Source organism: Vicugna pacos, chromosome 9 (assembly GCF_048564905.1).
Source record: "Vicugna pacos chromosome 9, VicPac4, whole genome shotgun sequence".
Lineage (NCBI taxonomy): Eukaryota > Metazoa > Chordata > Mammalia > Artiodactyla > Camelidae > Vicugna > Vicugna pacos.
The window spans coordinates 56,800,375-56,817,277 of record NC_132995.1 but is presented as its reverse complement, the minus strand read 5'-3'; the positions used below and the strand labels follow the sequence as shown (position 1 = coordinate 56,817,277).

General features: G+C 39.9%; 1 protein-coding gene across 3 annotated transcripts in view; it reads left to right on the top strand.

Annotated features, from left to right (window-relative positions):
* The first annotated feature begins 929 nt into the window (after window positions 1–929).
* The window catches only part of MAN1A2 (mannosidase alpha class 1A member 2), a 161,620-nt gene continuing 145,646 nt past the window's right edge, over window positions 930–16,903 (top strand). For all 3 annotated transcript variants that reach the window (XM_072967920.1, XM_072967918.1, XM_072967919.1), the window contains exon 1: window positions 930–1,371. In XM_072967920.1, coding sequence (XP_072824021.1) covers window positions 1,070–1,371 — 302 coding nt within the window. In that variant the 5' untranslated portion in view covers window positions 930–1,069. The remainder of the gene's footprint in view (window positions 1,372–16,903) is intronic.

Here is a 16,903-nt window from a genome sequence, read left to right as displayed (position 1 = left end):
GCCCGCCCGAGGCGCGGCCCCTCCCGTGCGCCCGGGGCTGCCGCCGCCCCCGGGCTGAGCGAGGAATGAGCAGGCGCCTGCCCCGGGCTCTCGGACCGGGGGGCCGCGGCTCGGCTTCTTCCGGGGCCGCGGGGGCTCGGTCGCCGCGACCGGGCGCGGCAGGGTCAGCGGCGGCCTCGCTCGGGGTGCCCGCGCCGGGGTTAAGTTAACCGGCCGCGGAGAGAGGAGGAGGAGGAGGTGCCGGGCGGGGGCGGCCGCCGCGCGTCCCCTCCCCCTGCCCACGCCGGGGCTTCTCAGTGGCCGCCGAGGAGGAAGTTCCGCTCCCTGACAGACCCGGGCGGTAGCAACAGCGGCCGCGGCCGCCGCGGCGGGCAGGGCGCAGGTATTTTGGACGCGGATGCCCTTCGCGCCGGCCGTCGACGGGGCAGCGTCGGAGCTCTCGCCGGCGCCGGGAGCCCGGGGACTGCGTCGGGAGGCGCGGGCGTCCGAGCCCTCCTTCCTGCTTTTCGCCCAGCGCCGCTGCTTCGGCTTCCCGGCTGGGCGGGAGACATTCCTCCAGCTTGGCCGACTTCCGAGGAGCCAGCCCCTTATTTTCCCCCCACTGAGGGTAAGAGATTCTGGAATCGAAGCTTCGGAGGAGCTGAAGCGAACCTTCCCCAACTCCTCGGTTCACGCCAGGCTCCCTTTTGGGGCGGGAGATCACGTTGGAGCATCTCCCCGAGGTGCAGGAATGGAAGAACCCACCTTGCATCCTCTCTGCGGTGTTGCTTGCCTGATCTCCGCTTGGGAATGAGAAGGAGACTTGTAATTACCCAATGAGGTACTGAAAGACAAATGGCAGAAAATTTATTACCGGACAGAAACTAGTGATCGTTTGGGAGCTACACGCGTTTCTGCATGTAATTGGACGGGCGTGAAAGAGGTACCTTATTGAAAAGCACAACAGTCCCTTAGGAGGCGAAAAATTGAGTTCTTCCGTTTTGGCCGAGATTTTGAAGACGGTTCAGTGTATCGTACGTTTGGTAAAAGATGAGAACTTTATAAAATATTCTGCCCAAGAGCGTAAACGATGACTACCCCAGCCCTGCTACCCCTCTCTGGACGAAGGATACCACCTCTGAACCTGGGCCCACCTTCCTTCCCGCATCACAGGGCTACATTGAGACTTTCCGAGAAGTTTATCCTCCTCCTTATTCTAAGTGCCTTCATCACCCTGTGTTTTGGGGCATTCTTCTTCCTTCCAGACTCTTCAAAACACAAACGCTTTGATCTGGGTTTGGAAGATGTGTTAATTCCTCATGTAGATGCCGGCAAAGGGGCTAAAAACCCTGGAGTTTTCCTGATCCATGGACCAGATGAACACAGACACAGGTTTGTTTATTTCAGAAGTTCTGGTATTAACATTTAGCTGAGCAAGGTATGGTTTATTGCATCAAATGGGTCATTTTTTGGTAGTAAAATGTAACTTTCCCTGAGTCGTGAGAGTTGTATTATTTCAGAACCGGTTAAATAGAACTATAAAGCAGAAGGACTTCTAGGGCCCCATCTAAAGTCCAGCTCCTTCCTTTTATATAGGAGGAACATTTGTGCTCAGAGATGCTGTGTTTGTGGAGTTGAGTCTGATGTGTCTGATGGTGTTGTACCAATGAGGATTGAGAGTATGAGAACTTAACCTGAAGAAATAGTGACATATACTGTGCCTCCATTTATGAAGAATGTGTTGCATTCAGTCGTTGTACCACCCAGCGAAATAGTTCCATTGACTCCTGACATCGCCTAAGGGTTTGTTTTCTCCCAAAGGGCCCTCATTCTCTGGCTTAAAGCTCTGGATCTTAGCTTTTTAGGAAGCCAAACATGGGGACCATAGATGTGTTCTGGTGTTCTATATGTACTAAGTTAAATTAAAGGTATCATTGAATCTTAAGTCATGTCACTTTGTGAATCTTGTAGACAGGATTTGGTGATTTTTTTTTAATTTAGTTTTTGCTCTGATTTTTTTTTTTAATGGAAGAGTTGGAATGTGTCAAGTAACTCTTAGAATTTGATTGATTAAATTTTTCAAATCACCAAATCTTAAGTGAGCTCTTGGGAGAATATAGCCAAATTAGTTTAAAATGGGAGCTCTAGTTACAGTCTCTTTAAATCATTTGTGTAATTTGTGTCAAAAGAAAAACTTGGGACAGTAGTTTACTTTTTTTTCGGACCTACAGTTTTTTTTTTTAACCTTCTAAATCTTTCCCCTCTTTTCTCTATGTTTTAAAATAATTTTTGAGTATGTAAAAAAAAATCATAAGCTTGAATTCTGTTTTCAACTGATGTTAGTTTTAACTTTTCATCAAGCATGATGGTTTTGGAAAAGCTTGTGTTGAGGTGTGATCGTAAGTTAAATACTGTGGGAAAATGCACTGCTGTAATGAGAACTGGTTTCTCCTTTTTCTCAATCTAGTTGATTATTTGCCTGCTGCTTTGACTTTTGGCTGAACCTTATGGAGTAATTACTTCTAAAATTTTTCCATACTTTTCTTCTGTAACCAAATTAATTTGAAATTTTTGCTATTATTTTCAACCTCTGTACTCTTTTCAAGTCTTTTATTTTGCCCCTTACTCTTTGTGACTTTAAGAAAAATCTGATACATTCTGTGAAATATGTTGCTGAAAAATTAACACTGAAAGTACTATTTTCCTTGAAAACCTTATTTCTCTTGGTGTTTATACAAGCTATGATAAGTATTAAAAAATATATTAGGACTGACTTCAGAAATCTTTGAAGCCACACATTAACATTATTTAACTCTATTATAGTAATCTATCATATACTTAACAGTTTCCTTTATATTTTAAGTGTGGTCTAAAAGTTAAAAAATACGGTACATTCTAGTTTAAAAACATTCACATAGGAAAATTTAAAATTTGAATGAAAATACAGATATGTGCATTTTATTCACATTTTTAAAAGACTATTTAAATTTCTTAAAAAAGTAATTCTTAAATTTATGTAGCCCTTAAATACATATGCTTGCGTTTCGCTATCTGAAGCTACTTGGTTCCTCAGTTTGGAGTGAGAGCTTGGTTATTGAATTCTCCCAAATCCTGGATTTTGGATAGGAAGAGTCTGGATAACAAGTGATACATGTGAGAATTTATTCAAATCTATTTGGATCCTGAGTTTTTGAAAGCAAGAATTTGAATAATGAGAGGTCAGGTATCCAGGAATCCCTGTATTATTTCTGTGCTTATTTATGTGGTTATATCAGTTTATTTTTGTTTGCTTATTAGTATGTTATCAATTGTCACCCTATCTGAAAACACAGTCTGTAGTTATAAGAATTCTTCTAATTTAAGCAATGAAATACATTTCAGTTTAGAGATCATTCAAATGATGTTTAAAATGTAAAATATAAAATATTAATATGTAAACATCAACATATTTAAAAGTAATTCAGAAAGATAATATTTTAACAGACTTAGTTGGTACCAAGATCGTACCTGTTTTGGATGTGGGTCAGAAAACCATCTTTCTTAATTTTGAAAATACAAATTGGTAATTTATCATAATTTTGTGTGTGTGGAGAAGGGTGCAGGATAGAGGGATGAGGAACCTTACATTAATGGATAAGTAATAAAAATAAATCATGGCCATTATTTCTAATTCATAGTATTTAAAAGATACTTGTTGAATTGGCTCTTCTTAATTAATTAGTTTAGTGTAGTAGTTAGGTGCTTAAGCTCTGGAATCAGACTACATGGATTTGTATCCTAGTTTGTCACTGATTAGATGTTTAATTTTGAGCGAATTTTTTAACTGTATTCCTAAGTTGCTTCCTCTGGATGTCAGTGACATCCACTTTACAGATTGTTATATTGTACGAGATAGTATCTGCAAAGTGCTCAGCATAGTTCCTAGCATTTAGTAAATGCTCAATAAATATTAGCTATTATTATCAATAGTTATATAGTTTTAATTATTTTAATTCTGAGTCTACTAACCTTTAAATACTGTGCTGGTTTAGGAAAAGTTTGGTAAGGATTAATTAATATTTTTAAAGTACACCAGAACCTTATTGTCTAAAGGAACATTTTATAACCAAACTACTTAAGAACAAATGGGTATTGCATACCTGCTTTACGTCAGGCCCTGCTTTTATGGAGCTTCCCATGGTGGTGGGGGTGGTGGGGGGAGATGACAGGTATTAAATAAATAAATTTATTCTTTAGATGTGGTGTCATGTGCTCAGTTATATAAGGGCCCATAAGTATGTGATTTAGCCTGTGGAGTGGGGGTGAGGGCTCAGAGATAAGCAATGGGAAAAGGGAAAGCTTTCTTAAGGAAACAGCTTCTCAGAAACTTAAAAGTAGGAGGTTGCTAGGCAAAATAGAGATGTGGGAAAAAAGTGGTCAAAGCAGAGGACACGAAGTGTGAGAGCCCTAAAGGTAGAAAAAAGCTTGGTAGTGTTGTCGAACCCAAGTTCATGTGCAAAGTGTGGCCATACTGAAATGGGAGTTTAGAGCAGAGCAAGGTTTATTGCAAAGGCCAAGCGAGGAGAATGGGGCAGCTCATCCTTTAAAGACCCAAATTCCCCAGTGGCTATCTGGGAAGTGTTCTTATAGCAAAATTTGGGGAGGAGGTCTCTGGGGTTTGTGACCTTCCTCTCATTGATTGATGGTAAGGTAACAGGGTGGTATTCCAGGAATCTCAATCATCAGCCTTCAGGTTCCAAGCAGTCTGGGGTCCACCTACTTATTGTGCTGAGCCTGAAGTTACCATCCTCTACCAGGGTAGGAGTCTTAGTTCCAGTGGAAGAATTTAGAGATATGTATCATTTGGTTATGCACAGTCCTGGAAGAGGCTGCACTATTGTTATTCTTTCCGTGTTCCCTCACTCCCCTAATTAGTAACTGTGTTAATCTGCCCTTTGGAACTGAGGCGAGGTCTAGGAGGCTGAAAGCCTTTTTCCTGCAAACAAGAAACTAGGGACACACAGAAAGGCTTTGGTTGATCACTGAGAAATACTCAGTATGGCTGGTGTAGAGATTATTTGGTGTGGGGCTAGGTGAGGAGATTAGATGAGAGGTCAGATTTGGCCTCCTTGTTGTTCAAAAAGTTTGAATTAGTTGCCAGCATTCACATATCAGGAAATGTCACAGAAAAGTCTGGATTTCTGATTTCTCTTAAAAAATTGGAGGATATATCCAACATCCAAGTCTGTATTTTCTGGTGGCAACACTCAGCTGGATCCAGGCAACAGCTACTCCCTCTAGAGGGGTATGAGCTCTTTATTTTATGTCACTCAGTTAAGTTGCCAGGTAAATAAATCATTAGATTTGTAAATTCATTAGAATTAATATGTAACCTGGTTGTTGTTGAGTTTGGAATCCCTAGGCAGGATCCAGGAGAGTTTTTAGTCAAGTATTTTGATCTTTATCCTACATATTATGGAAAGGCATTAAGAGTTTGCCTTAAAACAAGGTAATGCTGTAATCACTCAATATTTTGAAAAGTTTAAATAATCACTTTGGTTTCAATGTAAACACTAGATTGGAGAACAGGAGGAAATGTAGTGAAATCAGGAGAGTCTAGGTCACAGAGAATATTGGCTTAGACTACAGTGGTGAGAGTGGAGAAGGAGAGAAATTAGTGGAGAAAAGTAGTTGATTCAAGAGATATTAAATTGTTAAGTTTCACAGAAGTTGGTGGTTGACTGAAAATGGGGTCTAAGACACAAGGAGGAGGTAGTTCAGGATAACCACCAGTGTCTGGGTGACATGGTTACGGACTACTAAAAAATATATAATTGATATTGCATCAATTTAGGATAAAATATTTTCATGAAAAAACCTATATTCCCTTCTGTTAAGTGAGTCATAAATAATTCAGAGTTTTCAAACAACATACCTTCCAGATGATGACATAAAATGTATAGTTTGATGTTTATGACAGTCATTTTTAGCACCTGTGATTTTAAAGTCACCAGAGCAGATACTGGTTATAATACACATGAATGTTGTTATAAGTATACACTGATACACATCAAGTGTCATGTTTGTGATTTGTATACATAATAGACCTATCCAATCAAAATTTTACTTATTAATTTCTTTCACTTTTAAAACTGACATTTGTTTTATATGATGGCATTATATAAATGGGCTTTGTGATTTTGTTTTTAAAATATGTAGGCTTTGGAGATTATGAAAAAGGACGTATGTATACGTATAGCTGAATCATTAAGCTGTACACCAAAAACTAACAAAACATTTTAAATCAACTATACGTCAAAAACCAAAATCTGACAAATAGCTCATACAACTAAATATCAAAAAAGAAAACCAACCCAATAAAAAAACAGATGGAAGACCTAAACAGACATTTCTCCAAGAGGACATACAAATGGCCAACAGGCACAGGAAAGGATGCTCAACATTGCTAGTTATTATAGGAATGCAGGTCAAAACTGCAATGAGGTATCTATCACCTCACATGGGTCAGAATGGCCATCATTAAAAAGTCTACAAATAATAAATACTGGAGAGGATGTAGAAGGAAGAGAACCCTCCTACACTGTTGGTAGAACTGTAAATTGGTGCCGCCACTATGGAAAACAGTGGAGGTTCCTTTAAAAGTAAAAGCTTTAAGAATAACCGTATGATCCAGCAAACTCACTCTTGGGCATATGTCCAGAAGACAAAAACTTAATTTGAAAAAATACGTGGACCCCAGTGTTTATAGCAGCACTATTTACAGCAAACCAAACATGGAAGCAATCTAAGTGTCCATCAACAGATAAATGGATAAAGAAGATTTGGTGTACATAAACAATGAAATATAACTCGCCATTAAAGAGAATGAGATTTTGCCATTTACAGCAACCCAGATGGACCTAGAGATTATCATACTAAGTAAAGTAAGTCAGACAGAGAAAGACAAATACGATACAATATCACTTACATGTGGAATCTAAAAAATGATCCAAATGGACTTATTTACAAAACAAAAACCGACTCAGAAAATGAATTTATGGTTACCCAAAGGAAAAGGGGTGAGGGAGGGATAAATTAGGAGTATGGGATTAACAGATACACTCTAAGTATAAAATAGATAAACAACAAGGATTTACTGTATAGCACAGGGAACTATATCTTGTAATAACCTATAATGGAAAATAATCTGAAAAAGAATATGTGTATATATGTGTGTGTGTATATATATATATATATATCTCTCCAAATCACTTTTTTTATTTTTTATTTATTTTTTTTTTACATTTTTTATTGATTCATAATCATTTTACAGTGTTGTGTCAAATTCCAGTGTTCAGCACAATTTTTCAGTCATTCATGGACATATACACACTCATTGTCACATTTTTTCTCTGTGATTTATCATAACATTTTGTGTATATTTCCCTGTGCTATACAGTGTAATCTTGTTTATCTATTCTACAATTTTGAAATCCCAGTCTATCCCTTCCCACCCTCTACCCCGCCCCCCCACCGGTAACCACAAGTCTGTATTCTCTGTCCATGAGTCTATTTCTGTCCTGTATTTATGCTTTGTTTTTGTTTGTTTGTTTGTTTTTGTTTTTTAGATTCCACATATGAGCGATCTCATATGGTATTTTTCTTTCTCTTTCTGGCTCATTTCACTTAGAATGACATTCTCTAGGAGCATCCATGTTGCTGCAAATGGCATTATGTTGTCGGTTTTTACGGCTGAGTAGTATTCCATTGTATAAATATACCACATCTTCTTTATCCAGTCACCTGTTGATGGACATTTAGGTTGTTTCCATGTTTTGGCTATTGTAAATAGTGCTGCTATGAACATTGGGGTGCAGGTGTCATCCTGAAGTAGATTTCCTTCTGGGTACAAGCCCAGGAGTGGGATTCCTGGGTCATATGGTAAGTCTATTCCTAGTCTTTTGAGGAATCGCCACACTGTTTTCCATAGTGGCTGCACCAAACTGCATTCCCACCAGCAGTGTAGGAGGGTTCCCCTTTCTCCACAGCCTCTCCAGCATTTGTCATTTGTGGATTTTTGAATGACGGCCATTCTGACTGGTGTGAGGTGATACCTCATTGTAGTTTTGATTTGCATTTCTCTGATAATTAGTGATATTGAACATTTTTTCATGTGTTTTGTGATCATTTGTATGTCTTCCTTGGAGAATTGCTTGTTTAGGTCTTCTGCCCATTTTTGGATTGGGTTGTTTATTTTTTTCTTATTGAGTCGTATGAGCTGCTTATATATTTTGGAGATCAAGCCTTTGTCGGTTTCACTTGCAAAAATTTTCTCCCATTCCGTAGGTTTTCTTCTTGTTTTATCTCTGGTTTCCTTTGCTCTGCAGAAGCTTGTAAGTTTCATTAGGTCCCATTTGTTTATTCTTGCTTTTATTTCTTCTAGGAGAAAATTTTTGAAATGTATGTCAGATAATGTTTTGCCTATGTTTTCCTCTAGGAGGTTTATTGTATCTTGTCTTATGTTTAAGTCTTTAATCCATTTTGAGTTGATTTTTGTATATGGTGTAAGGGAGTGTTCTAGCTTCATTGTTTTACATGCTGCTGTCCAGTTTTCCCAACACCATTTGCTGAAGAGACTGTCTTTATTCCATTGTATATTCTTGCCTCCTTTGTCGAAGATGAGTTGACCAAAAGTTTGTGGGTTCATTTCCGGGCTCTCTATTCTGTTCCATTGGTCTATATGTCTGTTTTGGTACCAATACCATGCTGTCTTGATGACTGTAGCTCTATAGTATTGTCTGAAGTCTGGGAGAGTTATTCCTCCAGCCTCTTTCTTTCTCTTCAGTAATGCTTTAGCAATTCTAGGTCTTTGATGGTTCCATATAAATTTTATTATGACTTGTTCTAGTTCTGTGAAATATGTCCTGGGTAATTGGATAGGGATTGCATTAAATCTGTAGATTGCCTTGGGCAGTGTGACCATTTTAACAATATTGATTCTTCCAATCCAGGAGCATGGAATATCTTTCCATTTTTTAAAGTCTTCTTTAATTTCCTTCATCAATGATTTATAGTTTTCTGTGTATAATTCTTTCGCCTCCTTGGTTAGATTTATTCCCAGATATTTTATTACTTTGGGTGCTATTTTAAAGGGGATTGTTTCTTTACTTTCTTTTTCTGTTGATTTATCGTTAGTGTAAAGAAAGGCAACTGATTTTTGAACATTAATTTTGTAACCTGCTACCTTGCTGAATTCTTCGATCAGCTCTAGTAGCTTTTTTGTGGACCTTTTAGGGTTTTCTATATATAGTAACATGTCATCAGCATATAATGACACTTTTACCTCTTCTTTTCCAATTTGGATCCCTTTTATTTCTTTCTCTTGCCTGATTGCTGTGGCTAGGACTTCCAGGACTATGTTGAATAGGGGGGGTGATAGTGGGCATCCTTGTCTTGTCCCAGATTTTAGTGGGAAGCTTTTGAGTTTTTCACCGTTGAGTACTGTGCTGGCTGTAGGTTTGTCATATATAGCTTTTATTATGTTGAGATATGTTCCCTCTATACCCACTTTGGCGAGGGTTTTTATCATAAATGGATGTTGAATTTTATCAAATGCTTTTTCTGCATCGATTGAGATGATCATGTGGTTTTTGTCCTTTCTCTTGTTGATGTGATGTATTACATTGATTGATTTGCGTATGTTGAACCAGCCTTGTGTCCCTGGGATGAACCCCACTTGGTCATGATGTATAATCTTTTTTATGTGTTGTTGGATTCTATTTGCTAAAATTTTGGTGAGGATTTTGGCGTCTATGTTCATCAGTGATATTGGCCTATAATTCTCTTTTTTTGTAGTGTCTTTGCCTGGTTTTGGTATCAGGGTGATGGTGGCTTCATAGAATGAGTTTGGGAGTATTCCCTCCTTTTCAATCGTCTGGAAGAGTTTGAGAAGGACTGGTATGAGTTCTTCTTTGTATGTTTGGTAGAATTCCCCAGTGAAGCTGTCCGGTCCTGGACTTTTATTTGTAGGGAGGTTTTTAATTGCTATTTCTATTTCCTTTCTAGTGATCGGATTGTTCAAGTGTTCAGTTTCTACTTGATTCAGTTTTGGTGGACAGTATGTTTCCAGAAACTTGTCCATCTCCTCTAGGTTATCCAGTTTGGTTCCATATAGTTTTTCATAATATTCTCGTATGATATTCTGTATTTCTATTTTGTTTGTTGTAATTTCTCCATTTTCCTTTCTTATTTTGCTAATTTGTGCTCTCTGTTTTTTCTTCTTTGTGAGTTTGGCCAGAGGTTTGTCGATTTTATTTACTTTTTCAAAAAACCAGCTTTTGGTTTGGTTGATTTTTTTCTATGGTCTTGTTAATCTCTATTGTATTTAATTCTTCTCTGATCTTTATTATTTCCTTCCTTCTGCTGCTTTTTGGGGCTTTTTGTTCTTCTTTTTCTAATTGATTTAGGTGGTGGGTTAACTTGTTTATTTGAGATTGTTCTACTTTTTTGAGGAAGGCCTGTATCGCTATAAGCTTCCCTCTTAGCACTGCCTTTGCTGTGTCCCATAGGTTTTGAGTGGTTGTGCTTTCATTATCATTTGACTCAAGGTATTTTTTAATTTCAGCTTTGATTTCCTCATTGATCCATTGTTTTTTCAATAACATATTGTTTAATCTCCATGCTTTTCTTTTTTTCTCCTTTGTTTCTCTGTTGTTGATTTCCAGTTTCATGGCATTGTGGTCAGTAAAGATGCTTGAGATAATTTCTACCTTCTTAAAATTGTTGAGGTTTCTTTTGTGTCCAAGTACATGATCGATCCTGGAAAATGTTCCATGTGCACTTGAAAAGAATGTGTATTCTATTTTTTGGGGGTGTAAAGCTCTGAAAATATCCACCAAATCTAGTTTTTCTATTGTAGTATTTAATTTCTCTGTTGCCTTGTTTATTTTCTGTCTGGAAGATCTGTCTAGTGATGTTCATGCAGTGTTAAAATCTGCAACTATGATTGTATTCCCATCAATATCCCCCTTTATCTCTGTTAGTAATTCTTGTATGTACTTAGGTGCTCCTATATTGGGTGCATATATATTAACGAGTGTAATATCTTCATCTTGTATCACTCCTTTAATCATTATAAAATGTCCTTCTTTATCTTTCTTTATGGCCTTTGTTTTAAAGTCTATTTTGTCTGAAATCAGTACTGCAACACCTGCTTTTTTGGCTTTTCCATTTGCATGAAATATCCTTTTCCATCCTTTCACTCTCAATCTATATGTGTCCTTCTCCCTAAAGTGGGTCTCTTGTATGCAGCATATTGAAGGTTCTTGCTTTATTATCCAGTCTGCCACTCTGTGTCTTTTGACTGGAGCATTTAGTCCATTACCATTTACAGTAATTAATGATAGATGTGTGTTTATTGCCATTTTGAACTTATCTTTGCAGTTGAATTGGTATATCCTCTTTGTTCCTTTCTTCTTCCTTTTGTGGTTTGGTAATTTTCCTTTGTATTATCATGGATTTTATTTAATTTTTGTGACTCCCTTGTAAATTTTTGACTTGTGGTTACTCTTTTTTGTAAATCTATTAACCTATACCCGTTTTCAATAAACTGATAATAACATGATCTCAAACCCATCGTACTGTTAAAAAAATTTAAAAAAGAAAGAAAAAAAATTCTATATTTCCCTGCCTCCCTCTCCCACTCTCAGTGATTTGTATGTCTTCTTTTATAATTTCGTGTTTTCTTTATTTGTAATTCATGAGTTATCACCTTTCCAGTTGTACGTTTCTCATTTCTGTAGCATCCTGCTGCTTTTCTATTTAGAATAGCCCTTTCAGTATTTATTTTAGCATGGGTTTAGTGTTGCTAAACTCCTGCAGCTTTTTTTTGTCTGTGAAAGTCTTTATTTCTCCTTCTATCCTAAAGGATAGCCTTGCTGGATAAAGTATCCTAGGCTGCATCTTTTTTTCACTCAGCGCTTTGAATATATCTTGCCACTCCTTTCTGGCCTGTAGTGTTTGTGTAGAGAAATCAGCTGAGAGCCTTATGGGGGTTCCCTTGTAGTTCACTCTTTGCTTTTCTCTTGCTGCCTTTAGAATCATTTCTTTATCCTTGACTCTGGCCATCTTGATTATGATATGTCTTGGTGTGGGTCTATTTGGGTTCTTCCTGTTTGGGACCCTCTGAGCTTCCTGTACTTGTATATCTGATTCCTTCTTTAAGTTTGGGAAGTTTTCAGTCATGATTTCTTCAAAAACCTTTTCAATCCCCTTTGATCCTTCTTTCCCTTCTGGGACCCCTATTATGCGAAGATTGGGACGCTTTATATTATCCCATAGGTCCCTTATGCTATTATCATTATTTTTTATTTGCTTATCTTGTAGTTCTTCTGAATGGGTGCTTTCTGTTGCCCTGTCTTCTAGATCACTAATTCGTTCCTCTGCATTAACTAGTCGGCTTTGCACAGCTGTTAGATCATTCCTCATCTCTGTCATTGAGTTTTCCCATTTTGCTTGGCTCTTCTTTATAGCTTCAATTTCATTTTTGACATATTTTATTTCTCTAAGCATTATCTCTTTTAATTCCTTCAGCAATTTGATCACTCCTTTTTTGAAATCTTGATCTAGTAGGCTATTGATGTCTATTTCATTGAGCTTTCTTTCAGGGGATTCCTCTTGTTCTTTTAATTGGGAAAGGTTTCTCTGCTTCTTCATCTTGCTCATACCTCTCTGGCACTGTGGTTTATGAAGTATCAGTTGTCTATTTTGTATCTTAAGGATTTTATCTATCTAATGCCTATTTAGGAATAGAACTTAGGAAAAAAAAGAAAAAAGAGAAAAGAATAAGAGAGAGAGAAAGATTTTTAAAAGAAGGGAGAAAGAGGGTTTGAAAACAATGTATAATGAATAATAGAAGAACGGGTTGAAGCAGAGTATTAATCGGGTGGAGAAGTCCTTTTAAAACCTTAAAAAAAAAAAAGGGGGGTGGGGAGATGAATATATGTGTTTGAAGCCTGTGTCTAATCAATAACAGGACATCAAAACCCAAGAGAAATAGAAATGAATTAAGACGTAAAAATTAAGAGAGTAATAGAAAATAGAACAGGAAAAAACAGATTAAAAAAAAAAAAAGGGGGTTGTCGGTGTTCTCCTGGAGTCTGTGTGCTTTCAATGTGAAGTCCTTCTGTCTTCGTCCTGTTTTGGAAGCTCAGCTTGTTTTCATAGGCCCTCCGTTGGCGCCTTCTTCTGTGCTGCTCCCAGCACCTGTCGGCAAGCAGATCGCGCCTCCTCCTAACACGGGGTCAGATGCAGCTCTCCTCTGCTGCGGGCGGGCGGGTCACTGCCTCTCCGGATGCCGCAGTCAGATGTTGCAGACTGGCCAGGCAGGAGGGCGGGTCGTGCCCCTTCCCAGCACCTCGGTCAGGGGTTGTGTTCCTGCCCGACCGACCGGCGGGGGGCCGCTCTCCCCTTGCCTGCGCCGCCGGTAGCTCCGCTGCTCTGTGCGGCTGCGCGCTCTGCGCCGGCGCTCCGCCCCGTTCGGCGCTCCGCCCTGGTCGCGCTCCGCCTTGGTCGGCGCTCCGCCCTGGTCGCGCTCCGCCCTGGTCGGCGCTCCGCCCTGGTCGCGCTCCGCCCTGGTCGGCGCTCCGCCCTGGTCGCGCTCCGCCCTGGTCGCGCTCCGCCCTGGTCGCGCTCCGCCCTGGTCGGCGCTCCGCCCTGGTCGGCGCTCCGCCCTGGTCGCGCTCCGCGGGTGGGCTGGAGGAAGACCGAGGGGCAGCCTCGTCCCTGCTCCGAGCCAAGACCCAGCTGCTTGTCTGTCTTTGTGGAGCAAGTTCTCTGGGGGACCAGAATGGAAGGATCCCATCTGCCCAGGGCTGTAGGCCCGTCTCAGTTTGGCCCTTGAGGCTGCTGAGCCCTTCGGTGCGGATGCAGGTTTCGCCCCTGCCCCCGCCTGGGTTCTAAGCGCCGGAGAATATGGCGGCTGTGCCTGGGCCCCGCCTCTCTTTCCCTGAAAAGTTTCCCCGGGTTTTCAGAGATGGGGGTATGCACCCTTCCCCCGAGAGCACATCAACCTTGCTGTTTCACGGAGGGCCCAGGTTGTTCCGTCCTGCACACCCACGGCCCCGGCGCCCAGCCCCTTGCAGTCCCCCGGAGCTGCCTCCGTGCAGCCGCCCCCGTCCTCCGCCCGGCTTGTGCAGCCTGGCCCTGCCCGCCGCTGCCAGCCTGCGTCTCAGGCTCGGTGTCGGGGGACGCTCTGTGCCCGTTTAACTTAGTTCTGTCAGACAAGGGCTGCTCTGTACAGATCCGAGCCTCAGAGGCTCCCCCTCCGTCCCGCTGGCCTCTCAGTTGGAGAGGGGAGACCCAGCGAGCGAGCGCCAGTCCTTCTTTGCCGCTCCCTCCCCGCGGGACCCGTCCCGCGCTGCTTTGCCTTTTGTTCTTTCTTTTTTCCTTTTCTCCTACCAGATTTTTGGCGTCTTTATCTTTTGAAGAGGGCGATGATCTGTTGGAGTTCCGCGGGTGCTCTGGTTGGCTGAGTGGGTCTGTAGATGTGGGTCTTGGTGTATTTGTGGGAGAGGGTGACTTCCAAGCGTCCTTCTACTCCGCCATCTTGCCTGGAAGTCCAAATCACTTTGCTGTACACATGAAACTAGCCTAAAAATCAACTGTACTTCAATAAAAAAATCTGTGAGGAGGTAAAAAATATAAAATAGGCTTTGGAGTTAAGAAGGACTTAAAATTGCGTCTTGGTTTTTACTAACTAGCTGTGTGATTGTACTAAACATAATCACTGTAAACTTGTCCTGGGCAGTATGGTACTCAGTAGTGTCATGTGGCTATTGAACTTGATATATGGCTAGTCCAGATTGCAGTGTGCTTTATAATGAGAGTTGCATAGGTTTTTCATGTCATGATTTATACCTCTAACTTGATTCGGTTTTGCTTTTTCTTGCAAGAGTAGAAATTTTAAATGTCACTGTTATGATTTTTATTATCTTTCCTCATCTCCTCTCTCTTCCATGCCTTCCCCTCACCCCGCCTCCCCACCCTCATTCCCCCATCCTGTTCTTCACTTACAGCTTTCTGCTCCTGTTTTAGGGAGGTCACACATTTTATCCTCTATGTCTGCTGGACTTTCTCTTGTAATGTATTCTCCCCAGTTAGCTTGTGGTTATTTTTCCTACTTCTCTTTGTTTGGATGTGAATAAGGTAAGGTCAGTTTATACTTGACATTTATCAGCAATCTGCTGTAGATGCCTTTGTTGCATTTTTTTTTTCTTGGAGCTGTTTATATACTGAGTGAATACACTTTTCAACTGTGTAGTTGGAGGACAGATTAATTTGTATAGCTCTCAGTCTGTTTCCTCTGTTCTACTGTTATCTTTAGCTCTCTCAACTGTTTGGGCGCTAGAGTAGTTTTCACAATTCCGAGTACAGTAGGCAGCATGGACAGCTGCTGAGACCCTTCTTGTCTTGCCTTCTACCAGCTAGAACAGGTTTTCACTCTACTTCCATGTGCTCTCTGCCCTCATCCTCCAGGAGCTAGTTAGATGGTAAGGAAAGAATTGGGAAGAGACCTTGGGGAAAGGCAAGTTGAACAGTGCTCTGGCTATATGGAGTTCTCTGTCCTGTTTTTTCATGGGGGCAGACCCTTGGGTCTCTGAGATAATTTACATTTGGGGTAGGACAGTAGTTTGGACATTTTTTGTTTCATGAAGTAAAGGTATGGCTTATAAGTTACTAAGGAATTCTTCCAGATTCTAACATGATGACTCTTATTTCTTTGATAGTCTGAGTTTTCATTATTTTCTGCATCTTTCATAAGTATTAACATGTTGATTGCCTTGACACCGAAATCTGGGTGACAGTCGTGTTTCCTCAGGGGCACCCAATCCACAGTAGGTGATCAGAGTGTTAATAGTGATTTGGAAGAGACTGTATTTTGGGGCTGCTCACCAGATGACATTTTGTATAGTCTTATTTAAAGTCTAATTTTGATTAAGCACAGTGATAGTGACTTTGCTTTTATTAGTTCAGTGTTATAAAATCAGTATGTTTTTCATTCTTCTCAGAAAAGAATAAAGTATTAGTATGTTATGGTTAAAATGCAGAATGCCAAGGTATAAGTCCTGATTTTCATGTTGGTCAGTCAGTGTTGGAAATTCCTGTAGATGACATACTGTTCAGTGCCCCAGAAGTTGAATGTTAATATGTGAACTTATTTATCGGATGAAGTTAAATGTTTTAAGGAAATTAAATTTGTTCAAGCATAGTTTATTTGCTTTAAAACTAAATTGCCTTCACCAACTTTTCTGTTGGGTTTTATAACAAGTGCCTAGGGTTATGAAATGTTTATTTACTCTTATTTATTAATATTTCTTTTGATTTTTCTTATTAAAGATTCAGACATACAATTTCAGAATATTTCTTCCATGTTATTGATACAGACTTAAGTAGATTATGTAGCCTCTGTAGTATGTAGTTTAAGATTAATTTTATTTTTTAATATCATTATTTAGTATTGTGAATCTGTGCTTGAATTACTTTGATTTGCATTTAATTTTATTTCTAATAATGTTCTCTGATCTACAGCATTCTTGCTAATATTAATTTATCCATTAACAGCTGAGATTACCCACATCCACAGATAGATTTATTTCCTTACTTTCCCTGCCTTTAGGTATTTTTATACCCATGTACTTTTATCTTTCCTCATATATTGTCTATGATTGCATAGTTATAGTCATTTGCTTGCGTATGTCTCTCCCAATACAACAAGGGTTGCTTGAGGACAAATGACTGTCTTTGAATTATTTTTATATCTCCAATGCTTGATGTGTGTTTGGTCCTTAATAAATATATGTATCTGTTGAATAAATGACGTCCATGGCAAGATGACACATTACACAAGAGGAGATATAAACAAAATGCAAGGAAGTATTGAGAGATA